The sequence below is a fragment of the Gambusia affinis genome, linkage group LG16 (assembly GCF_019740435.1).
Source record: "Gambusia affinis linkage group LG16, SWU_Gaff_1.0, whole genome shotgun sequence".
In the NCBI taxonomy this organism is placed as follows: Eukaryota; Metazoa; Chordata; class Actinopteri; order Cyprinodontiformes; family Poeciliidae; genus Gambusia; species Gambusia affinis.
Genome location: NC_057883.1, coordinates 17691337 through 17718103, shown reverse-complemented (window position 1 = coordinate 17718103; position 26767 = coordinate 17691337). Strand labels below are relative to the sequence as shown.

The following is a 26767-nucleotide window of genomic DNA, read 5'->3' as shown; positions in this document are numbered from 1 at the left end:
ATCTTTTCGGTTTGACTTTTTCAGTGTACAGCAAAAGCTTCAGTAGCCTATATTTATTTATGTTTATTTACTCATCGTTTTTTTTTTTACAGTTTAGTCTATAGCTATTTGCTTCAGGAAGAATTACTTGTTAGATGCGTAAAATATTAATCAGAATCGTGCGACTTTATTTATAATACAAGCTTTCAGTGTTTCTGTTTAGTAAAACTCAGCTCCAAACGCTAACAGTGAAACTTAACGTGGTTAGAGATGAGAAGGTGTTCAGGTTTGAACTTTTCATCTATTCTTATTAATCAATCATCTTTACTTTATTGTTATTCCAAGTAACTTTGAATGCATTTTACTCCAACATTCCATAGTGGTTCCTTTAACTGGAAGTTAATCTTTTTTTGGGGGAATTATAATTTTAGTAACTAAAGTTGCACCTAACTTATAACTGGCAGATGCAGATCCCTCCTTTCTATTGATTTCTATTTTTAACTCATTCAGGCTTTTCTTTTTTCAGTACTGTAAGGCATCCAAACAGAGCCGACCCAAGGCTGTATGAGGCCCTAAGCAGATTTTTATCAGCCCCCCCCCCTTCTAGTCAAGCCCACCCTCCACCATAGCACATTTTATCCTTGCTTTGCATTGCTCATGCTTTTACAAAAAACCTCATGAGGCAGAAATGATTGAATTAGCAGTAAAGTACTACTCTGTTAATATACTTAGCATGTTTGCTTAATACATGTAGAACTTCTACATTAATTTTTTCATAGGTGCCTTTACAGTTCACTTACACTTTCTGCTGATCCTACATTAAATATGAGTAAAGAAAAAAAAGTTCTGCAGAAACTTGGATGGAATTGGTAGTTTTATTTCAAGAGCAGAAGAAGGAAAAACAGGATCATCCCCAGTTATGGATAAAAGCACATGTTCCCTGCCTTTATTTTTTTTAATAGATTTTTTTATTAAACTTAAGAGCGGTGCATCAAAGTATATGTTATTTGTTGTCAATAGGCATTGTTGCGCCTATTGACTGGTATTGTGGGAGTTCTGACTCTTGATTATAATGCTTCATGATTTCTAATGACAAAAACGTAATCTTTAAAAACGTGAAAAACAGCAAAGAAATGAAAACAACTAAATTTTAGATACTGACATGTTTTTTTGATGCCAGAATTTAAGGTGCTGCAGAGCTATTTTTTATGTGTATCTGACCCAATACTATAAAATCAGCTATCACATGGTGATTTTACATATATGTAAATAAATAATGGGGGGAGTAACAACAACCACAGCAGGAATCTAATGCCTTACAAAATATGAAGTCGTTTAAAAGCTGCAGAAAATTTTTAGTAACTGAATTTAGCTGTCAGTAGGAAGGTAAGCATTACATAGAAACAACCTAGTCTCTCAAATGCATTTGAGAGACTACTTTAAAAGCACTGCTCTTCATGATTTTTTGGATTTTGAAGTCATTTTTTGCAGAGCAAAGCCCATAAACGTGCAGTTTTCTATACTTATAAAACACTTTGTAATCTGAGAAAAATGCAATTGACTCCATATGAATTTCAATAGAATTTTCCTTAATTTAGTGGCAAAAAGAGAGCAGCTGCTGCATGATCTGTGTCAGCGTGGAGGCTGTGCTGCTGCACATCAGTAGGCCTGTGATGATCAATAGGGACTGCGTGATGTTTTTGCATCGATTATGGAAACGTGAGCCGATGAATGGAACTGGATTCCCCTCCAGGGGGTTTATTCTGTTCCTGTTCAGCAGAGAAAACTGAAGAGTAGCAGAGCGATGCCACACACTGTTTTTTTTTTCTTTTTTCTTTTTTTTGCATGAATCTCCTAGAGAGCGGCTCTTCCTTGCTCTCTCGTACTTTTGCCGTAGAAGCCGGGCGACGGCGTCAGGGCACCTCGTGAGTTTCTGAGAAGAGGGCAGTCTGCTGTTTTCCTTTGGCTGGACTCAGTCAAGTGTCAGGATGCCATGGTAAGCTCTGTTCCTATAATGTGGGGATACAGTAACACGGAGACCCTCGCTGACTGTGAAATGCTATCTGCATTCTCTACATTCTTACTGAGCTTGATCAACACTGAAACACAGGCGCTTCTAAAGCTGGGGTTAGACTATACAGAGCTGGATTTTCCGCTCCTTTGGAGGCCGATCGGGCTTCCAAGAGTATGACTTATGGCCTGAGATCATCTCTCACAGGTGGGGAAAGCTTTACAATGGTTCTCTCACATGAGACACCCAAAAATACAGCTAAAGCACACAGTGCAGTAAAACATTTACTGGGATTTGTTCTTGAGCTTGTAGCAGGTAAAGTAAACCAATCTTTTCTCTGGACCTTTTAGAAACTTCAGGCGGTGTCAGACTTGATTTTATTTGGAGACGCACCAAGTGAGCAGATGTTCAACTTTGCATTTTATTCATTAAAAAATAAAATAAAATAAATCTGAGAAAGTGGTCAATAAATGCATCAATCAACAATATGCACTTTGAAGCAATTTTTGTTATGTTGAATAAAAATTTGATAAACAATTTGGAAATAGGCTTTGATGTGTAAGTGGGAATATATTTGCAGTGTCTCGTTTTTCTGTTGGATACTCCCTCTATAAAATAACCAGCAGAATATTTTTTCTTCAGTGTGTCATAGTCCTTAGAGAAATAAAAGTTTAAATTGGTCAGACATAAAAGAAACTTAGCTTCAAAAAGACTAATAAAACCTTGGTTCACTTCTTTCTCTAAGACAATAACACATAGAGTTGAAGTAAACTTTTTTTGTAATTTTTTTACTTTTAAGTTTGGACATGCAACATAAATTACAAGTTCTTAGCTGGCTTCATGATATCTTTTCATCTGGATTTACAGTACTGTAAATTATCATTTAGTCTTTTGAAGTGTTTAATCTGTCTGCCTTAATATTTTACTTAATCTGAAAAACTTTTTGTTATCTTTAAAAGTAATTTGTTAAGTTGGCACAAAGGCTAAATCTGAATCAGCAAAACTGTCTTCAAACAAGACCAGAAATGAGTATCTGCTAGGAAAAAGCCTGACTGGTGCATTTCTCCATTTTTGTTGAGGCATACCGCTATTCAGAGGTGAAACAGACACTTGAGCAAACATGGCTTCTGGTATAAACTAGAAGTTTTGACAGATCTCACTCTCTTTATGACGCAGTCCCCCCTGCAGCAACAGCAGTTTGTATCTTTCTTTTAATTGTACTCCTAATAGTTTCCTTCCAAGCAGTAAGATTCTTTTGTAATATTTAAAAGCTGATCTATGGACAGTTTTGTTCAACTTTTTGAATGTTGCAACAAACTTGCATCACATTTTCTCCCTTTTTTGTTTTTCATTCTTGGAAAGAGTACGAAAAAAATTCAATTGATTTAAATCAGAATCAGCACCAGGAATGTGAATTTGAATTGGTCCTGGAAATCTGTGCAAGACTGTTACTGTGAGTTATTGAATCTACAAAAATCAGTAAAATCTTCAAGAATCTGGATGCATAAAAATACTATTTTGTGAAATAAGAAAAGGATGAGAAAGTATTTCCAAAATCACCTGCATCTGTGTTTGACTCATAGTTCACAGCCTTGAAGATCAGACTTTTTCTATGTTTCAGATTAAAACTGAGCTCTTTTTGTTGCCTCTCCATTGTCCATGCAATTTGGTGTTTTGTCTACATGCGTGTGAGCTGTGTTGTTGTATGAGTGAGCGAGCGATCGTTCGGATCCCTCCTCCCCGGAGCTTCGCCGGCCCCTCTGTCGCTTTAAGTCCTGCCCCTCGGAGCCAGCCAACAGCAGCTGTTCCATATTCATCAAGCCCTTGAGTCTTAAAGAGCCCTATCCCGAGCATGGAAAGAGTCATTCCTCTCGCTCGCACTCTCATGCTCTCTCCATCTTAACGTTCATCCTGCTGCTGCCTGCGCTCCTCTGTCTCTCACCTCCCCTTTTTACCTCTCCGTCTATCTGTCCCTCCTCCTCTACCCCCTCCTTTCAGCCTCTCCCTCTCTTTCTCTCTCTCGCTCTCAAATTCTCTTACATACACTCAGACACACACTCTTTCTCTCTCTCGCACACTCATATATACATAAACACACACACGCCATACACATGCTCATGCACACACTCTCAGTTCATCAGAGCCCGACATACCTGTGCAGGCTGTTGGGGGGGGAGAGCGGTGCCGGAGGGGCTCTTTGCGGCGTCGTTGTCTCTGAGGGTGCTGTGCTATCATTTGGGGAAGAAGCGGGTCTCAGTTGTTTTCTCTTTCCTCTTCCTCTCATTCCTGGAATGCTAAAACTGGACTGATGGACATTTCCGAACTTTGTCTTCCAGACCCTCTCAGCTATCATAACCAGTAGGTGCAGCTTGTTTCTCTTTTCCACCTTTCACTTTTCTGTTTAACCCAGCTGTTGCATTGAACTTCTATTTCCTTTTTCCATTTTTCTTACTTAAGTTCAATGTTTATTTTATATTTTTGACATCCCTTGAGCCAAAAAAAAACTTTTTGTAATTAAAAGTGCAGCTTTTTCTTTTTCGTCATATCAACTTCTGTAAATATAAATTTTTTTGTGTCTTGAGGGATTTTAATTCTGGTTAGACTTGACAGGAGCTTAAGCAGGTGCACGTGTCTAAAATATTTTGTAAGCATTTGCCTTTGTATGTAAAAGTCTCATTTGGAGCGTGCCTGATTGATTTACTTTGCACCACTGAATCGTACGGGTCCCCTGTCCAGTTGAGTTAAAAGCTTGTTCGCTGATGGCTTTGTTGCCCGAGCCGTCCGCCCAGGCGGAATGAGAGTGATATTGTGAGGAGATGAGATTAGTGTGAATGCTTGGAATTGGAAAGGATGAACTACACGGAAAAATGTACATTTTGTGAGTTGGGAAGAGTAACGGAAAGCCTGAGTAACATCAGGGAGCTGATAGGTTTGTCCCAGTCAGCGGCACGCTGTGCAGGCGAGCTGCACCTCCTCACAGCTCCTGGCTGCTGCTGGGCCACGCTGGTTCTCTAACTTCATCAGCCCACCAGTAACTTACACGTAAGACGTAAGACTAAATAAACTGCCTTTAGGTGTGAAAAATAGGAATCTATTTTAAGAGAATGTTACCAAAATTATTTAACTAAGCTGGAAAAAATAAAGTTTGTGCCACCTTTTGGTTTTTATTTACACTTAAAGCAAAACTACTTGTCTGTGCAGCATATGAGATTCACCAGAAATGTTTAGAGATTTTACTTTTCTTAGTATATTAATTTTCTCCTTTTTGTTAATTATCAAATGCTTTTGTCATAACGTTTAATTACATAGTAATTTTTAAAACCGGTATTTAATGAAAATGCGTAATTTTGTTGCATATCAGTGAAACAGTTTTTGTGGGTTTATTTTACTTTCTATGTCTGTGCAAATGCATCAGATTTCTCCATAAATCTTCTTGATGTTTTTTTAATGTGACATCACCTAAACATAAATCAAAAAAATTCTTTAACGTTTCTAAGTTTAAATGCTCTTTGCTTTTTAATGTTTGTTATCGTACTTTTTACCTTTTAACATAAATTACTAAAATGACAACTAAGTGAGCTATTTTTCCCAATATTTATTTTTTTATTTAAATATTTTCCCCCACAAATGTAGTTTCTAACTAATATTTAATGAGTATTTATTGCTATTAAACTGTTGTTTGCAGTTGTGTTAATTTTTTTTTTCTCACAACCAGTATTTAATTTTATATTAAATAAATTATTTTAGTTAAACGTTGGCTAATTAACTTATAAAATTATGAATGATGTTAAGTTAATAAGAAAAAAAAATCTTCATAGAAAACTTATCAGATTTTATAAGACAGCTTTTACTTGTAAAATGGAGCAAATTTCTTTTAGGTTTATAAATGTGCCCCAAATAAAAAAAATTATAAATAGAAATCGTCTTTATGATGATTCCTTTAGCATTGAAGAAGGCTTAATTTAATAAAGCATGCAAATTTTTAATTTATAATTTGCATTTAAAGTAATGTAAAGTGATAATCCACAAGCCCCCTAACAATAAATGTTTTTGAAGCCAAGTTGGAATGTTAGACTTATTGTTCACACTGCTTCATGAGAAAAGGCGCCTCTCGTTTTATATGGAAATTATTACCCCTGACTTGACGACTTGTCCACTTTGGAGCAGCTGATCTGGGGAAACCTCTCCAACTCCGGACGTAAATTTTGTTTCAGCAGTGTCTCATTTTCGCTGGTGTTTTCAAATTCTCGCTGAGGGCTGGATGTAGAAGTGATGCTTGGGAGAAATGATCTCTATTGGAGGTTTTCGCGCCTTGCAGTTTGCACATTACTGTGGTGGAATTTCTATAAAATAGTTTAGATTGTCTTGAGGGCGTCGCCACTTTCTGGGCATTAGACTGAAGTAAAGTTTTTTTTAACACACTAATATGCAATTGTACAAAGCCTGTTGTAGAAATTCCATAAAACATTTGTATATTACAGGTTTATAGTTATAAGTGAGTGTATTTTCCACTGTAACTTAAGATTATTTTTAGTGCTATTGTTTCTGTTAAGTTAAAAGTAAATATCTCCTTTTTTTCTTTGAGCATGTGAGTGTGGCTGGCTCATTGCAGCGATTGTTCGCACTGCTCAGAAATCCGTCATGGCTGGAAGTGTAAATTATTTGCTGCTTGCTCAAACCCCCCCCCCAAAAAAAGAAAAAACAAAACAAGAATTGAGCAGCAGTGAATTGGGATTTTACTACTTTCATTCCTAAACATCTTTCAACACCCACGTTTTCCTTTATCCCTGGCACAGCCACTGCAATAAACTAACAAGGCTATCCAATTTCCCGTCTTGAAATAAGAGCTTTTTAATGTATTTTTAGAGAGGCAGAAAGAAGTTAGCGCGCTGTGATGAATTAGATTTCAATTTATTTGACTTCATTCCCAGCTTGCTGCATTAGAGCCTGCAAACAGCCATCTCTGGCGGTCCGTCCGCTTGATTCTTATTAGGTTTCAGAAAACAAGGCGAGGGAATTGCATTAGTGTATCTTAAGTTAAAAGCTTCTTGCTCTTTGACCAAGTGTTTCATTGTTATTGGGTTAATCAGATTTTTGCTGTCTTCATGGAGATGCTATCGCAGGTTAGAGGCAGTGGTGAGTAACCAAAGCAGCCGCACTCAGACACTATCCAGATGGGATCAGCTTACGGTAATTTGGTTTCAGAATACATTACCAGAAAAGCCTCCTGGACGAGGATGGCCACCCCACTGCGAGCCAGGAGCTGCTGGCCCCTGTGGCCAGGCCGTGGACTTGCTCTGGTCCACCTGTCGCTTTAATCTCCCACAGCTTTCAGGACGATTTCAGATGTTTCTTTTGTGCTTAAATTTGAGATTGTTGTCCAATTCTAAATACTTCTTCCTTGTATCAACAGGGCTTTGTTGTCCAAATCATTAGAGAGATTCCTGAGTCCAATGGCCACGCTGGAGACCTCTCATTTCTGGTATCTAGTATCATTACTCTTACTGTAAAATAGGCATGGGCCGGGAAGAGATCCTCAACATATGATAACATAGTGTCAAATTACCACAGATTCACGAGAACTTTAACCACAATTAAGGGGGTCTAATTGTTTTCATACAAAACAAAAAGGCAACAAACATTCCGGCTACTTCTGAAAGATCTAACATATTGATCAATATAATTAAAATAATGGAATGTATAACTTAATTGTAAATTTGGTTTTCATATCTAGACGTTTGAAGAAAAGTATTCAACAATTTTTAAGTAAACATGCTCTTTAAAGAGCAACACAAGAATAACAAGTTCATATTAGCTTAATTAGTCGGCCCATTGGTGGAAGAGCCAGCAGTCAGCTGCTTAAATGACATGCCACTCATAGAGAACATGCTATATTTTTTAATAACATTACCTTAATAAACGAAGAGATGAGGCGTATTTAGTTCCCACATCAGCAATATAATTATTTTCAAACAGTTGAATTTATTTTTGCTGTTTGCAGCTGACTAGCAGTGTGCAGCAATAGGTCAGTTAGGAAGAGTGTGGCTTTTTCTGTGCTCCATACAACTATATTAGGTGGTTAATTAGTCAGGCTATCAGCATGCAATGAGCTGCTTAACTGATATGACACTCATAGGTTGCTTACTGTTAAAAAGCATGAAAATAACATTTTGACAACTTACAAAAAAACAAACTTTTTAAGTTGTGAATGACTGTTTCTTTCACAACGTAAAGAAACAGCCTCCACTGCTTTTCATAAACTACACAGTTTTTGAGGTATGTTCTTAACTGCACGTCCATCTGCTTTTTAAGATGCACTTACATTTTGGGTTTTATAGGTATCTAAAAAATAGTTCACTTTGTTTTGGTTGCCAAATAACTATATAAAAGCATAAAACCACTCTTGACATAGACAGTGTATGTCATTGATTAAAAATGAAAAACCTTCCAGAACACTTAAATGTGATTTTAGCTATTTATGGACTGACATGTGGTTTACAGGAAAACCCTGAGTAGAATTACAACAGTGTTTATGTATTGCAGTGTTTACACAGAAAATAAAAATGTATGCCATAAACAGTCACTACATTTCTTTTCCTCATAAAAAAATGAGTAACTAGTAACGTGCTAACTAGTTGGGGTATCTGCTGAGGTAGTCTGCATCTTGATACGTATCTCACTTGCAGTTTTCAAAACAATGCTACCCTTAGTGATATCACCAAAAAATTTTCCAAACAGATGAAATTGTCCTTCTTTTACTCAGTGAAAATATTAGTAGCCCTCTTTCGACAACAGTGTGCAGCAACAAGTGGGGGAGGGACTGTACTGTGTTTCTCCATACTCTGAACAGCACTGAGAGTCAGGAACAGACATACACAGATGTATGACCTATTCTTGCTGTGACAATTACTCCAAACTCAGGAGAAAACAAAAATAGTTAGTCATCTTGGCAGTTTGTTGTTGGTAACTTTTCTGTAGCCTTAGAAGCGTCAACGTTCATGCTGACATGATGGTAGAAGGTTTTTCCCCTTGTCATGTCGAGTGATTGCTTTAACAAATGCAACATAAATCCGGCCAGTTTTTTTTTTTTAACTGCCTTTCATTTTACAATTATCTCTGTGTTGTCATAACATGCCGCCTCCTCAGATCTTAAATTTGCCCTTTCCACCTCTTGCGATTACCTGCCTTCCTTCTTTGATTATTTCACAACACCCACCTGCATGGAAACAAACAGCCTCTGCTGAACGCGCCCCCTCCGGATTTCTCGCCCATGGTAACCTTGGACACCTCCACCGCAGTGTGAGAATCTGTTTAAAAATAACCAGGTCCATTAGTCTAGAAAGGATAATGCTAGCCTATGTGGGCTCTCATGCCCTTGTGGCAGCAAAGTGCTATCACTGACACGTTGCGTCAGCACTTCTTCCTGTTGCTCTAACGCTCAAGGGCTCCTCTTTAGTCACTCACACATGCATATGTGCAGGTATTCAAACGCACAAACAGCAAAGCTGAAGCTGAAAAGGAAAAAAAAAGTGACAAATGAAGTGTTTTGGTGTTGCATAAGTAAAGTTTGCATTACTTGTAAAGACTGAAATCTTTTATAGAGTGTTTGTCTCTGCAGTTCCTGTAGAAAATGTGATGTAATGTGGAGTAACTACATGGGTGTTTATCAGCGGAGGCCATTGGTATTGAGCAGTCAGTTGTTTGAAGGTTATGTTTCAAAGCAGTAATTGAAATGCAAAATAACATTAGGATCGATGGTTAGCTTTGTTTATTTATGAAATCAATATTGAAACCGTCCATCACAGTAGCAGCTCTGATTTTCACTGACAGCTTCACCAGGTCCTTTCTTCAATAAACTCTACAGCTACTGCGACGTTTGTTGCCATTATTTCAATGTCGGTGACATAATGTTTTAAGGTAGTTACAACTCAAAGCGTGCAAATGGATTTTATCAAAACTAAAAACTAATTGAAAACTAGGCAGATTACCGACACTCATATATTTTCAAATTTCAAAATAATTTCCATCAAAGTTGCTGTTTCAAAGCTATTTTTAAAACAATGAAAGAAAAAAGGCAAGAGTAAGGGTTCATATAGTACTGTGTGAAACAAAACTGCCCCTCCATCTGTTGCTGCACACTGTCGGTCAGCTTGCTGAAAGAAAGCTACTGCACTTTTTCTCACTTTTTCTTGTAAACACTGACAGTTATGTTGCTGAAACTTAAGGAGTGCCACTGATGATTCTCATTAAGTTAATGTCATTTTAAAACTAAAGTATGAACTGACTGTGTATGCATTGTGGAAGCTGGATTTTTAATCACTTTTGTAGTGTGTGAATTGGCCTACATCTTCAACAAATTTTGAATTTAAAATAAGAGGGATTAGTGGCGCTTTACAACAGATAATGTCACATTTATACTTTTAGCCAGTTGACTTGCAGTGTGCAGCAGATGGCAAAAACTTCATCAATTCGAAAAGGACTTGAAAGCTAAGGAAGGTTAAAAAAGAGAATATTTATAGGTCATTTTTCAAATGTCGGTATAATAATGTTCTTGCAGCCTGTTCAGGAACCCTGTTTTGCAACAAGTGGGGGAGGGTCAGCAACTGCTACTTTAAGAGAGAGAATTCGAGCATTGTATTGAAAGGACAATTGAACTGACCTGTGAAGATAACTTTGAAACCTACCTTGATGCCAGTAACAAGCTAGTTGTTTTGGCCAATGTTTTCACATCCACTTTGCGGGTGTACTGTTGTTAATAAAGACTCATCGTTATTTTAAAACACAGCTGCAATTCTGCCAGCTGCTGCTCTGCCATGCTGAAGTTTAAATTAGATTATTATGGCTTAATTATAATTTTTAATATCATTTCACTGATTTAATTTGAATAAATAATAATTTGCAATAAAAAATCTTATGGCTTTACTGTGACTTTCTTGACATTTTATGCACCTTTCTGAACATGTGTGTTGTTGCTTTGTGTAATACCGGCTGCCTTTATCAAATATCAAATATATTATGGTCGCGTATATTGTGATCGGATGATATGTGTGTGACTGGGTGTGTGTGTCCTCTCTTCTCTAAAATGCAGTCTTATTCGTATGCAACAATTAATCAGTCATATCAAAATACTCTACTTCTACGCAGGTAACATTTTTTTTTAATCCTGTTTATTAAGTGCACCAAAAGTAAAACTCTATTTAGATTAAACGTTTTGAGGTTATAGAAAACAATGCCACATTTGAATTCATAGGGTTTGAAGCATTACTTTATATAATTTGAATTCCTTAATTTTGTGTTGCATTCAAAAATACTACATCTTTCCAAAGCGTGCTGTGGATTTTCTTTTATTCGTTTTAGTCATTAAATAAATTGGGGCTATTCAAAATTGTATTTTTCTCCTCAGACTTCAAAGATAGCAAGAAATGGGCAGCAGGCAAGTAAAGCGCAATAGGTTTTGATACCTCGCCTACAGCACTAAGTAGACTCAAATGGTGACACTGAGTGACTGACTGTTGAACCTGCGACACGCGTTTAAATTTCACCTCCCCCTCCTAAAGGCAACGCATTAATTCAGGAAATCTCCCCAAAGTTTAATTATTCCTGAATGGTGTTGTGGTGGACACAAGCGTATAAATCAGTTAGGCCCACCCGCTTTTTTTTTTTTATTTTTATTTTTATTACCAGCACTATTTATAGAGAATGTGTGGCAGCTGGTAGAGATGAGCCTGTAAAAAAGCTGGAGGCTATTGCTGTGACTGTGTCGACCGCTGTAGCATGTGACAGTCATAACAATAGAGTTTCTTTAGTAACAACAGTGCTCCGCGGCGTCGTTTGAAATGTGCGCTTCCGAATGCGTCCTTAATGGCAGAAATGAAGTTGCGTTTCCAACTGGATTAACATGTTATATTATTATTTTATCGGCTCCCTTGAGCCGTGATTACGCAGTGTCTGTGAGCCTTTGCAAACATTGACACATCTGATCGTGTTTAAATCTTCACCTGATAAACCTGCAGCTTTTTGGCCCACTAATATTGGACAATTTATTTGTGTGTGTGTGTGTGTGTTTGAACTAGTTTGTCTTTTTATGTTTATATCTTCTTCTGCAGAGAGTAATTTATTTGGGGGTGTGGAGAGATTGGGTCTTTGTCTTAAGCAGGTAGAGTTTCCCCCCCTAAACAAGGACGGCCTATCAGAGGAAGATTAATGAAGTAATTTCATGCATGGCTCTATGCCTTCGTCCTCCTATATGCACAGTGACTGTGTCTAAACCTGTGATTTACATTCGACTGTGCTAAATAGCCTTAACCCCCTGTAATAATATTTCTCTGTTTGTGACACACACACACACACGCACACGCACCCACACACACTGTTAAAACTATTCAGCACAAGCAAGGGTTTCCAGGAACTTTTTGATAGAATTAGCGCCTTTCTTAGATTTTTATTTGATGTTCATATTCATTTTATGTTCAAGCTTCCATAATTCACACTTTGAAATTCTGCTGTTTTAAAAAACACTACTATTTTATGAGTGTTTTATTTATCTTAGAACCTTACAAATATTGTAAAACGTTCAGCCCTGCAGTTTAAGGTCTTTTGAATAGACGTCAGCGAACATGCTGGAATGATGGAACATGCAGTACCACAGTGCTGCCCCTCCCACAGTTGTTGCTGTACTACATTCATGCCCTGCTAAAAGAAAGTTTGACTGTTTTTTTTTTTGTTTTGTTTTGTTTTTTACAGACATGGCTTGTAAAACAAAAGAGTGGCATTGCAGAAATGTGCAACCTTTGATTTTCTTGCACAAATAACAGCCTGCTGCCAAATTCAAAATGGCTCCTGTCAGAATCCCAGAAGGAAGGAAGAAAGATTTATACAACTTTAGCAACATGAAAATTGTTTTCATTAAAAAACACAACAAATTTAACTATGGTTTTGTTGTGAATGCGTAGACATACAATATGTAGATCAGCTAAAATGTGGTGTTTGTTCAAATAGCTAGGCTTTGAGTGCTCAAAACTTTGTACTGGGACTATTATGATGACAATATCAACTGACTGACTCACACTTTCCTTTTCCATCCCAAAGTTTTCTCCCAGACTTTTGAGTTTTACCAACTTGGTTGCTAAGATCTAGATCAGATGTGAATCTTAAAGACAGTCCTGTCCCATACATCTGGCCTAAAGTAATTTTTGAGACGCAGATTTTGAATGCTTGATCTCTGAAGTATTATCTTGCATCCAAGCTGTCCTTCAGGGTGGGGTTTTGCTCACAGTGAAATCTTCATTATTGTGATCTCATATTTTGTAGTCTTGTTTTCTAAAAAAATCACTGCATTTCAACATTTTTCTACTGCAGGTAGATTATTAATGGCAATAATTTAACAGAATTTCACTTCAAAATATTCAAATTATCTCTTCAAAATTTTAAAAGTACAGTAAGCAAGTTACAAGCAGTGGGTTTGTTAAGCAGCTGAATATATTATGGATCAGACTGATTGCCACGAGTATGAGCAGCGAGTATGTTACGTTATTATGAGCAGAAATGTCATACCACATTAAGTAGTTGTTCTATATTTTCTTTAGTGTCATAAGACCAGGGTACTTTCATACTATGAGAACCTCATGTCTCCCTAGAAATCAACTTCAAATGAAAGACGCATCGGCAGATTGATTGTCTTCAAATTTTGTAATTTATCACAAAATCTGTCTAATCTAATAATTATTTTAATGCTTTTATGTTGAAATGCATTCCAGCCAATCTGAAGGGAAGCACATTTTCTCATTTCTTTGCCCTTCCTATAAATTATGAAGTGAGGGTTTGCCAGAAGAATGGCTTGACAAGTTTGACGAGTGTATTGGGATTTGATGACAGTGCATTAGTAACATATCATAGCATAAGATTGTGCCTGATGTTTTTATTATTGTCTTTATTTATTCAACATAAGTAAACATACAGACATGTAAATTTATCCATGTTTGTTTCTTTTAGTATGGACACATCTTTTTTTATTATCATTAATTCTTAATATAAAAGATTATTTTCAGAATAAATAACTTCCATAAATTGTAATGTTAGTTTTGGAGGAATTCTTTCAACTGAAATTACAACCAATTATAATATTATTTGACATCACTGGTGTTAATGAAATCTGTTTGGTTTGGCAAGCTTTGGCAGAAACAATCTTATTCCGGTAGGGCGTAATTACTTTTCATAGTTTTTAAAGACACTGCATATTTATGTTGTCAAATGAAACCATGACTGTGCCTCGTAATGGATGTGAAGAATGGTAATCTGTTTTAATGAAAAGGCAGCATTAGAAACTTGATCCCAAATGTACTCTGTAAGAGGCTGGAAGTATCCCAAATCTTTCCTTTAACATGCAGTTTGATGAACAGTTCAATCCTGCAGAGAGTTTTTTCCACCGGGGTTGCATGGGCAGCGCGTTAATTCCTCTCTTTGACAATCGCTCCCACATTACCCCCATTGACAGTAGCTCTATCATTAGCCGACTACTTCCTTCAACATCCTGAAATCAGCCCCCTTAGACGAACAGGATCTGCCCGGTGCGACCCAGACAGTTTACGTCAGACAAACAGCAGTGCCTGTATCACAAGAGGACCTTTCTTTCCTTTCCAGTAGCTCCTCTGATGGAAGGAGGCGGGAGGGATGGATCAATAGATGTGATCTGCTTCTGGGCCGGCTGTGTCTCGTGGTCCTGCTGGAGAATGGGGCTCATGTTGTCGCGGTGGACTGAGCTCATGGCTTTTTAAAGACTATAATGACATAACTGTGAAGCAGCTAAATATAATCCTTTGCTGCAGTCCTTAAAAAAACATAATTATCCAGTCTGCGGTCTCCTCAAGTGGTAACATTGCACATGTCACTAGCTTGCCCACTATTGATCTGGGACCCTCCTTTTCAGTTGTAACAATAAACACTTCTTTCTCTGACTCTTTTTTTCTCTTTGCTTTAGAGATGTACCAATCAGATTTTTCCTGGCTAACACTAATTTTTGTTTTTTACTTCTCTCATTTATCTTCTGCTGATTTCAATTTTGCTACAGATTTTTTATATTAGGAATGTGGTAAAAATGTGTCGCAGATTCTTTGATCAAGTCAAGTTTATTTCTACAGCACATTTCAGCAACAAGGTAGTTCAAAATGCTTTGCATGATAATATAATACAGCAACCAATTATAAAACAAGCAATAAACATTACATGTTAGTAGCATCTATCAATAGCTTTTGTAATTTTTTTAAATTTAAAATTTTTTGTTGATTTTAATATCAAGTACAAACACAAGGAACAAAAAAGCCCAGTAAAGGCTTCCACACACAATAATGAAAACAGCAAACCAGCAAAAAAAATAAAACAAAAACATTAATAAGAGTCAAAGTGCAATTAGCTTCTTCCTTCAGTCCGTGTCACCTCATAACCACTCCAAGCTCAAAAATGAGCAAATAAATAAAAAAAATAAGAAAAGACTAAAGTCTTAGGAATTAAGTAGGAAAGACTTTAATTACATCTGGTTTGTAGTTCAGATTGTCAAACAGTTTTTCTTAAGAAAGATTGGCGGATATCTAAGTAATCCACATATTCATTGTGGGAAAGGTGCATTCAAGTGTCTTTTAGCTTTAAACTCTAGGTGGTTTAAGTTTTGATGCATTTAATGAATAAGAGAAATCTAAATTTAATCAGAGGTAATGATATGTTTCAATCTCCGTCCAACTGATCGTTGCATCTGAACTTTTCTTCATGTTTTTTCCTTTCTTACTTTGTCTTCCTGCTCTTCCTGATTCCATTTTTTTTTTATCTTTCCTTTTGTTTGCCTCTATGGATCTGCACATCATAAATCTCTGTCAGCTTCTCCTGAGTGTCTGGCATATCTGTTAATAAAGAGGACCCTCCTCTCTTTCAGGTCCACCTCTCCTCCCTCCTCCTCCCCTCAGTCATCTCTCTCTGCCAGAGCAGGACTAATGAATGAGAAACTCCAAAATTAGAGGCCTCTCCGTCATAGATTGGATTGGTCCCTCTGGAGTGCTGGGTTTGCCTCCAACCTAACCACAGCCATCAAACCAACACTCCTCCCCCAATATTTCCATTTTTTATATTCTGTATTTAGCAGGAACATGCATTTGAACACACGTTTGTGCTCACTGTCCCAGGAGTAATTCAGCCTCGTATTCCCCTGATGGTCTGCAACTTGAAATCAGAGAAGCAAAATCCAGACAGCATATTTTTGGAGAATTGCACTTTTTTCAACATCAAACGGGTTCATAGCAAAAATGTTGGCTCTTGTGTCAGAACACAACTCAAGCACCCAAAAATGGTATACACCATCTCTAAATGTATATATTTGTTCTAAGCTCAGAATCTGACAAAATTTTTTGATTGGTGTTTAGCAGGTCAAATGCTGAAAAAAATATATTTTTTTCCTTTTCATTTGATAAATTAAAACCAACAACTCATTCAATTTTCAGTTAATAAATATTTCACCCAATTGCATTTATTTATTAAAAATAATAATAAAAAAAGGAGTTGAACTCAGAATCACTTCTGATTGGTGACAGGTGGATTAAATACTTTAAATCTGCAGTTTTGACCTCAATAAGAGCCCCCATCACTTTCTAGAAATGTATCAACTAAATTCTGCTTCAGTTTAATAAAAATCAGTCTATAAAAATAATTTTGTAATTACACCTGCGCATTTTCTCTCTATAGTCCTTAGATTAGAAAAAAAATCACAGTCCACAGTTCACGTCACGAAGAAATTTGGAAGTTTATATCGGCCAGGGTAAGCTTGATCAGTGTATTTTTTTCCCCTTTTCTGAGGTTGTGAAGATTTTGGGTCTCGTCCGTTCCAGAATTGACTCCCCTCCTGTGAGTGTTGGAGCGCTAAAAGGTACTGCTGGCCCCTGGAGGAGAGGTCAGCCTGGCAGCTGCTTGTGTGTCTGTCTGTGGTGGGGAGCTCTGTCAGGAGCTAATTGAGTTCGTCCTACCAGCGCTGACTCTGGGGCCAATGGCTTATCAGGCCACATCGCTTGAGGCCCTCAAGACAGCTTTGCCCCCAGTCGGGGCATCTGATATCACCATCGCCCTGCTTGCTGATGTCAACCCCCACCATAAAATTCCCCCCGCACTTACACAGTCGGATCAGGTAGCAGGGATGTGACACACACAAGTGTGAAAAGATGTTTTTGGGACATGTAATAAGAATTCCTTCACTGTTCTAGCTGGATCTCGGACACAGTTTTGGTTGGTCAAACATAAAACAAGGTGAACTATTTCAGTGTCCTCCTCTCTGCGGGAATACTTTCAAATTGATTGTAACAAATCGTGTTCATGCCGATGTTCTGAATTTCATTCTCAGGTGAGAAAGAAGGAGAGAGCTCCACAGTTCTCCTCCTGGAAGCTGAGGAACTGGAAGTGTAGTACGAGCTGCCAGATCGTTAGTCCGGCTAATCCCGGCCGCAGTCGCACCGGCAGAATGATATTAGGGATCTGAAATGCTGTTAGGAGGGCCAGGTGGAATCAGATTAAAACCAAACTGCGCACTGTGCGTTTACAGGGCCTATAACCTTCTACTCAGCATGAATTTTGATCGGTACAAAGGGAACAAAAGGAGGAGGAACAGAGAAAGGAAAAGACAGAGGGGAGATACTGTGTCTTAGAAGGGAGCCGTTCCTTTGGGCAGCCAGGCAGCAGAATCTGAAAAGGCTCTTAGCTCGAGGAAGGAAGAAAGAACTATAGATTTTACAGCATCAAGTCTCAGATAGTTCAGCAAACCCTTTCCTGTCTGTTCTGTCTGTGTACCACATGAGCTAATTACTACCTGCCCCCACATAATGAATTATTTATCAGGACTATTGCTGCTGTCAAATAATTTAATGCTCATAATTCATTTTCCGCTTACAATTGTATTTATAGATTTAAATTGGTCCTGTCCTGCTGGAGATTAGGAATATTTATAGAAATATTTTAGACTATTTGATTAATACAGCAGTTTTAAGTGGTTAGTATTCGCTCAGCATCATTAATCAATATAAGCGGGCTTGTTAAAAACATAAGCATATAGTGGTGGTGGTAATGTGTCATACCAGAATGAGTTAAGGGGTTTCCAGTCTGCACATTTATTATAAATGACCACGTTGAGCTGGAGGGGAAACAGTTAAGACACTTATGCAATTATGCTAAGTGTCACCCTGAGGATGGCCTTTGAACCGAGGTTAAGCTCACTCTGAATTTGTGAAATAAAAGCTAAATGGAGCCATCTTGTGCTTCTGCGTTTTAATATATTGCCTTTAATAAGCCGAGTGCAGGTGGCCTGTCGTGCAGGTGCTCATATCCATCTGAGACATAGAGCATAAAGCAGATGAACACATAGGTGCATGTTAATTTATAGAAATGTAATCTGCATTCATTATCAAGAGCAGCAAAGCCCTTTTTAGAATGAGATCTAAGGCATTAACAATATTTGTGACTGCAGTAAGGCTAGAGAGTAAATTTTGAATAAGAGCAACCATAAAATTCAGTAGAGTGACAGCGATGCATCAGTTTGAAAAGATTTGACCTGCTGATTCTGAATTCAGACAATTTCTGTCCAGGGATTATTATTAACGAAACATTTTAGTCAGCTTTTCAGTTAAAATCATAAAAAGCATCAACTACACAACTTTACAATTCTTTATTATTTAGCACACCTGGAAATGTATAAAGTTTTAGTGGACGGACCAGTAAAAATAAGTAACAGTATCTGTTTGAAAGAAAAAGAATTCATCTGCTAGTGTTTGTTAGAATGCCAAACCATTAAATCATTTAATGTAACTATTATAGGAGCCTGAAGTTCTTCTGTTGTGCCACATCCAAAAGCGGCGGCTTCACACAATGTGTCAGAGAGCAGTTGGCATTGCAATGCTCTGGTGTAAAAGCAAGTTTTACTAATGTATTCAAATCTAAAGCAAAAAAAAAAATACATTTCAAAGTGTCCTCCATGTCAAAAATGAGCAATTAGATCACTTAACATGATTAGCAGTGCAAACGTTTCATCACGTCTAGAATTAGTAAAGCTATTTCTTAATTGTGAGTTTACAAATGTTGACAAAATTATTCCAAAAGATGACACTGAGAAACTGTGTTGTGATAAGTTAAGCTTCCTGTTGAAGCTTAAGTCATAAACTGAACAACTGACATGCCTCTGTGGAAAATTCACTTCCTTTCTTCTGTCTTTAATGTAGATAACTCACCATACTGAAAATATATTCTTCCTTCAGTAGTAACTTTTGAAACAAACAATAATGCTGTCAGTCAGAACGATCTCTTAGTGCTTGGTATGACTTCATGCGTTCACAGATTGGAAAAAAGGTCCGATTTTTAGCTTCTATCATAGGTCAGGCGTAAAATCATCTTATTTTAGTTGCCTGTAGATTTCTTGGTGCATCTCTACTAAATTGAATTTAATTTCTCTAATACAAAAAAGCATGTCTGTTCATTTTTATACAGTGAAGGCACTTTAATGGAAGAAGAATTTCAAGACTGCTCAGACAGAAGGGCTTATAACCACAAGGTCAACAGATTTAACAGGGGACATTTTTTATTATTTATTTTAGCAGTTAACCTTTTTGTGAATTTCCAGAAGTGGTGGGCACCCAGAGCTCCGATGAATATACATGACAGCAGGGGAGGGGAAACCCAGGAATGAGATTTAATTTGACACGCTGACCCCCATCTCCACAGGCCCGGGAAGCCGGGGTGAGAAAATAAGGTTGACCCAGTGACCCCCTTGGGCCTGAACTCCTCTGTCACCCATCTTACAATTAAATCAGCCTGAGAGAGCAAGAAGATGTTCGGCCAACCAATACCGCAATTTTGGTGTCTCATCTCCTGTTTGTTCTGTGGAGCTTTCAGACGTGTCGCTGTCATCCAATCAGACACCCGGAGCCCAGTTGAAAACACCAACCCCTCCTAGTTCAAATGATAAACTGACTTGTTTAACATTTAAATATTACCATTAGTTGGCAATATGCTAATGGAAGTATAGCACAACTTGGGCTGCCACTCTTTCTGAACCCCTCAATCTGCATTTGCATAAGCTGTGCAAGTCCCAATTTTGCTAATGCAGGCAAGTGCAAGCCACCTTTTACCCTTCCCATGGTGCCTAATGCAAAGAGTGTGCATACATGTTAGAGGATGACCTCACCATAACCCTAAGAGGTTACTGTGTCTACACAGCATCCCCGATACATTGAGTAATTCATTTCCCCTCCTTGTTCACCCCTTCAGCTCACTCTAAAGAAAATATGTGCGGACACTCCGCACCGACGCTCCCTCTCCCACTGCCACCGTTCACTCAGTGCAATTTCAAGTTAAAGGTTATAGAGCAGGACTGAAATACATTTATATAGGCATGGAAAGCCTCAGAGTGCATTTTGTGGCCACCGCCAAAAGGCTGCACTTTAGTCTGCACACGTTACAGCATTAGATTACATGTACTCCAAAATACAGTTATAAGGCAGACAGTGAAAAAGTCAATATCTTGCCATCATGTTTCCTTTTGGTTGACTGCTGACTCAAGGAGACAAGCGAAGGTCCACTGTGCTCTCTAAACTATTGAGATGCCCCCATCTTGATTTGTCCAGTTTTTGTATGGGCGTGCACTTGTGTGTGTTCGGTTATTTGAGCACTCTTGATTTCTGTCCCTCTGCCTCTTGTTCGTTTTCTCTTTCCTCCCCGTCAGTCTGTGTGTTTGCATTGTGCAGAGAACGTGTGTCAACGTTTGTGTTGCAGTTGTGTGTGTTTGTTCTCTGAAGGACTTTAACAGCTGCCATAGCAAGTGGCTAATGAAGCATTTAGGATCCTACTTTGCTGGTTTAAATGAATGTGAGGACACAGTGACTAAGAGAACAAAAGATTACAAATACTAAAGTCATATTTATCAAAGATGAAGCAATTGGTGGATTTTTTTTTAAAGCTTTAGCCTACTGAAGCTGGCTTGGACTGATTTCCCCATGAAAATCTCCCAAAATGCTTAGCCTTCCTGCTGTGAATGATTATTAATTATTTATATTAGGAACAAAGGCAATGTCACACAGTCTGTGTTAGAGAGCAGTCACTGTGAAATGGTCAGAGAGTTGACACATAAAACTCTTTATTGTGTTATATTGATGATTAGCACAGTTAGCATTACTAACAGTAAACTTGTGTCAAAAAACAGAAGTTATGTTTACTTAGATGTCCAAAACACTGCAAACGATTTTAAATCCAGCATGTTCCGTAAAAGAGAGAAGCTAGGCAAGGATAACAGATGAACATTATACAATTTGTTCAGCCTTCCTGTTATCTGCTGAATACTTTCTCTATCTTGCTTTCTTGCAGTCTGCATGAATGGCAAGCTCGTGTCAACATGTTGAAAGTACAGTTTAATTTTTATAGTTTTTTATATTTCTGTGCTTCCTCTGATCTCAACTTTGTTATATTTGAGAATAAATGTGGCAAACTTGGAGTTTTCTTCCCACAGTAACAGTTTCTACACCAAAGAGTGTTGTAAATGTGATCTGTTAGTGATTTAGTATGGTGTAGTGTTTTCAGAGTTTTTAAGCTAAAAAGGATCAAACAGAGCAGCTTTGTTGTACTTCATACAGGCTTCCTGTTATCTGTTAAACGTTTTGCTACCTTCCAGCCTAAGAATGAGAAGCACAGCTTATAAAATAGTTTGATATCTTTGTGCTTCCTCATTACATTTCTACACATTTCTCTGAAACTGAAAGTTGAGTTTCAGTCCCATGTGAGCAGTAACGCCAAAAAGTGTTCATGCTGCTGTGGCCTGTTAGCGCGTAGATATGGTGTTTTATTGACTGAAAAATTGTTCATCTTAGTGAATGAAACTCATGCAGAATAAGCTTATTTTCAATTTAGTCACTGAAAATAAGCTTATTCTGATCACTAGATCATTGTTATATTGTGCAATAATCCTTAAACAAATCTTAGTTATTGTAAGGATTTTTGTAAGTTGAATTTCAGATCGATTAACTAGAAAAGTTACTTGTTTAATTGTTGATAAGCTCTTACTGTACTCCTAATTTAAATTTATTTCTGCTAATCATCTTTCTCCCTCTTTCTCTTTATTTTTCCCACATCAATCCTCCTCTTGCTGCCTCCCCTCACCTCTTATAAAGGCTGCTGAATAGAATGGCCGCTGATGAACGGCATCTACCGTCCAGCTGTGGGTCCTACATCAAGACAGAGCCATCCAGCCCCTCCTCGGTCATCGACACGGTCAGCCACCACAGTCCCAGCGGAAATTCGGATGCCAGTGGTGGCTATGTCAGTACCATGAACAGCCACTCTAACGGCCTGGACTCTCCACCCATGTTCACCCCCGGTGGGCTCGGCGCCGGTTCCTGCCGCAAGCGCTACGACGATTGCTCCAGCACCATCATGGAGGACTCGTCCATAAAGTGCGAATACATGTTAAACTCCCTCCCCAAGAGGCTGTGCCTGGTCTGTGGAGATATAGCCTCGGGGTATCACTATGGGGTAGCTTCTTGTGAGGCCTGCAAAGCCTTTTTTAAAAGGACAATACAAGGTATTTCCCCTACTCTCCCCTACTGCTATTTCATCTCATGTGGTCACATCAACAGACACAAAAACACTCTGACATACATGAAACCTCTGGTTGCAGAGCAACACTGAAACATACTCAAGGAAAGAGATTCATTTAATACCTACTGGAGAATATATATTTTTTCATATTGTCAGCCTAAAATATTTTAACTACTACTATTTTAGTTATGATGCAATGTAAACTCGTCTTTCTGTTAGGCTTTGAGTCAGTTTGCCCTTAACTTATTTTCTCAGCTCATTTTCAGTTTGTATCCATGCACTTAACATTTCAAACCAGGTGGTTTCTATAGGGATTTTGATGAATTAGTTGAGATATGTGGATCTGATCAGCAAATAAGGACTTGAAATATGAAGAATTATGGAATGAGTTTTCAATACACCCACCCGCCGTTTCATGCTTTTCAGTTTTGGTCATTTCATAACCAAATTTTTAGGGTAGAAATTGAAGAAATATGGCTAGGGAAATTTTGTGTGTACAAGGGAAACATTTTTTAATTCACACTGACAACTGATTAAAACAATTTTCTGTATTATGCCATAGTCTACTGTGCAGAAATTTAGCAATGCGTCTCCAGTAAACAATATATTGCGACATGATGTTGCTTGGACTTGTCATGGTTTGACCAGGGGTCACAATCTGTCACGTGCCATGAAAATCTAGGGGTAAAAAAGACGATTAGAACAGCAATCAATTAAAAGTGGAATGACAGTAATTTCAATTATATGAAATTTTAACATTTTATGATTATGCAAGTACTAAACTTAAAAATTGTGACACCTGATCAAACTAAAATCCAGGGCCTCAATGGTTGCTAATATTTATCATAGTTACATAATGATATTATTATCCACGAGACTACCAGTAGATCATAGAAAATTACTTTAAATCCTCACCTATCAAAGCAGGAATGACAAACGTTGACCCCCAAGTTAGATACAAAACGGCTAAAGAACAAAATAACGTAGAACAAAACGGTCAGTAACCGTAATTGTTATAAAACAGAAACTGGGATATCTTTGACAAAGAGAGATTATGCTGGCATCATCTGTCATGATCAGTGGACTTATCCCACAGAGGTCAGATTTTTTTTTACCCAAACGCATAAGAGAGGAGACTCAAAAAGATCTTTTATTTTTCCTGTCCTGCTTGTGTGTGTATTTCTGCATAGGGACTGGTTTGGTTATCTGCAAGACACAATGTATTGCAGCTTCTCATTAGAGAGGCAATGAAAGACCCCCAACTGTGAAACTGTGTGCTCTACTCCAAATTAATCAGGAGGAGAAAGATATTGTTGAGCCTGGAAAAAAAATCTGCACAACAGGCACAGCTGCTCAGGTCAGGACTAAGCTCTGTTGGCTTAGTAATGAAATACATGCAATGGGAAAATCAAATAGAAAAGGTAGATGAGCCAAATCGAGATTCCTGTTATGCCTTCCATCCATTTTCCTCTGTAAGTTTTTATCAGCAAATGAATGTAATTCTCTGCAGGAATTACACAAAGAGCAGGTCTGTCTGTCTTGATGCTAGGTGTTGATTTTGGACCTTGCAGCCCTATCAGCTTTAGACAGTCTATGTACCTTTTGCAGGCAAACAAAAGCATTAGGCCAAATCCTCTTGTTTACTCATGCTGCCATCAGCAATCCTGTCTGTTGACAAAAGATGAACATTTTCTCTCAAGTAGCATAACTGAGCTTTTGTCCCCTCAGTAAAAGTATACTGACAGCAACACAACTGAACAGAAACGATGCATTGGGGAAAGAAAAAGACGTCTTAAGTGGCGCAATGGTCCAAACAATTAAGAGCAAGGTACAAGGAGGGGAAAAAAAATGGAACGCTCCTCTTTTTCTTCCTCCCTCACTTTGCATTGTCGATTTGAAATCCCTCTTTCTCTTCTTGGAGGGCTGCCTGTAATGGAGCTAATCTGCCGTCGTTTGTCCGAGCCACAGGAGTTTTGTCAATAACAATCAGCGTTTGGAAAGTGTAATTAAGGCCGAGGCTTTTCATTAGGAGGAAGGGAGGGGGCTGTCTCCAGGGATGGGCATGCCAATTAGAAACTCAGGCACGCGTCGCCGGGTAATTTCAGCGAAAGGAGGGGGAAAAAAACCCAGGACTTCTTTAGATTGGAGAGGGACCCTGCTGCTCCTTCAGAGGAGAGGAGGGGAGGCTTAATGGCATAATAATCAGACAGGGGTCCCGAGCAGAGGAGGCAGGAGGATAGAAAGACTTTTTTTGGGGGGTGTGGGGGGTGAAAGCCTTCTGAAATGATAAAAGAAACACACACAGGATTGCTGGAGGAAAAACAGAGGGAGTAAAATGCACATTGTAGAGCCCTTGAAAGAAAGAGAGGGTGCTGTTGATGAGAACTGATTAATTAAAGGAATAACGAGGCAGTCAAGGTTGGAGTGTGAGACGGCCCACTCCTAATGAGAGGAAAACAAAGGAGCTGCCTTTCGCGGGCCTTTATCACATTTCTTCGATAAGACTCGGGGCAAACATGATAAGTTAATGTTAAGCATGTACATGACAGCTTCTCCATCACCTTGCGCTCACCTTGTGATATACCTCTTAGCAAATTAAAATTTTTTAGTGGCTATCGCAGTTATATTTTGAATTATTTTCCAGACTTATGCTCTTATTCTCTGCCATCCCTCTCTTTCTGGCTACGTCTTCAGCTGTTGCCCCTTTCTTTCAACAACAGCCGATGGCAAATCCATCTTCTGTCACCTATTCATATAGTGAAAGGCCCCTTGAACTTATACGTAGGGATAGTTGCATTACTCAAGGCCAGGCCCAAATTAATGTCAACCTTTATCTCCATCCATCTCAGAAATATCTCTGTTCTCATTGCTCCACTTATTGCCCCCCGTTTCCCCATCTCACGTGCTCCACCAATCAAAAACATAAATGCCTTATTGAAACGTGTTTTCTTCCCATTTTGAACCCAAGTGTAAAATTGCTTGAAAACCAAGTGAACTTGGTGGCCCTCTTTTATGTGAAGTAATAGACCTTGACAGTAAGCCTGTAAAAGTCAGTTTAGATTTTGATGAGAAATACCTGCCATTTTACTGTAATTTACTTACAAGACCTGACTTTCCCCCCTGTGCCCTGGCATGGGTCCTGAAAAGCCATAAAATAGATTGAGACAGATACTTATCAAGAGAGAAAAAAGGAGGGAAATCTTTTTTTTCTCCTGCCTTCACCCTGTAATGTTATTGGTAACTAAACTATAACCTCTGCGAAAACAGATAAACCTGGGCATGACCTTTTGGGTTAATGCTTCATCTCAGCGAGCTTCATTTGTGGAGGGAAAACTTTCCTTCCTGTTATCTTCACCCTTTTTCTGTAAAGATCTGTGAATATCTTTCATTTAAAATAAAAGAAAAGTTGTGCGGTTGCCTACAGACAAACACCACACACCTGTGCTTCTTTAAACAACCATGTTGTTTTTAGGTGTCCACCTAATACTCCATGAAGTCCTCAGAAGCAAAAACACTTGACAAAATACTGACATGATTGGGAAGATAGTCATCCCTGGCTGAACAGGATGGAGGATTAATAAAAGGCTTTTTAACTTCTCTGTTATTTGCTTTTTTACTTTTGCTTACAGTAATTAAAGCTTAAGTGGAAGTTACTTTTTACTTCTACTTTAGTGCTTGGGCAGTGGCCCTTGTTTTCACTTCTGAAAAGTGGCACCCTTAATTCAAAAGTAAGGACTTGCAAGAAGATGTCAAAAATATTTAATCTACTTTAAAATAGTGATAAACTGTCAATTTATTAACATGTTCTGTTTGTTACCTAGAAATGAACTCAAACGAGTCAATTTGTTTACTTGAAATATTTATTAGATTTAACAGGGAAAGGATTAAAACAACTGAAAATAATTAATGTGCTGCAGAAAGCTATATCCTTTATTTGGCTTTATCGTGTCAAGTTAAAAATATAAACACAATTAATTGTTTTTCCCCAATACAAACCCATAAAGTTAACATTTGATTTATTGCATCAGTTCAGTGCCTCACAGTCATGTTGTGCGTATATTCATAACTAATTTAGGGCTAGGGTAGCTGAAGGTTATTTTAGGTTATGTTATGACTTCACTGAGACAGTTTGTGTAGTGATACCCAAACACTCCGTGCTCTAAAAATAAATCAAAC

At 38.1% G+C, this 26767-nt stretch overlaps 1 protein-coding gene across 9 annotated transcripts in view; it reads left to right on the top strand.

The window, feature by feature from the left end:
- Positions 1-26767, top strand: part of esrrb (estrogen-related receptor beta) — a 58535-nt gene that overhangs the window by 170 nt on the left and 31598 nt on the right. For 2 of the 9 annotated variants that reach the window (XM_044142991.1, XM_044142990.1), the window contains exons 1-3: positions 3878-4348; positions 7404-7472; positions 22165-22574. In XM_044142991.1, coding sequence (XP_043998926.1) covers positions 4299-4348; positions 7404-7472; positions 22165-22574 — 529 coding nt within the window. In that variant the 5' untranslated portion in view covers positions 3878-4298. Of the gene's footprint in view, positions 1-1872; positions 1976-3877; positions 4349-7403; positions 7473-14629; positions 16323-17131; positions 17151-22164; positions 22575-26767 lie in introns of those variants that run through there. The other 7 variants (XM_044142995.1, XM_044142992.1, XM_044142994.1 and 4 more) reach the window with 6 other exon arrangements.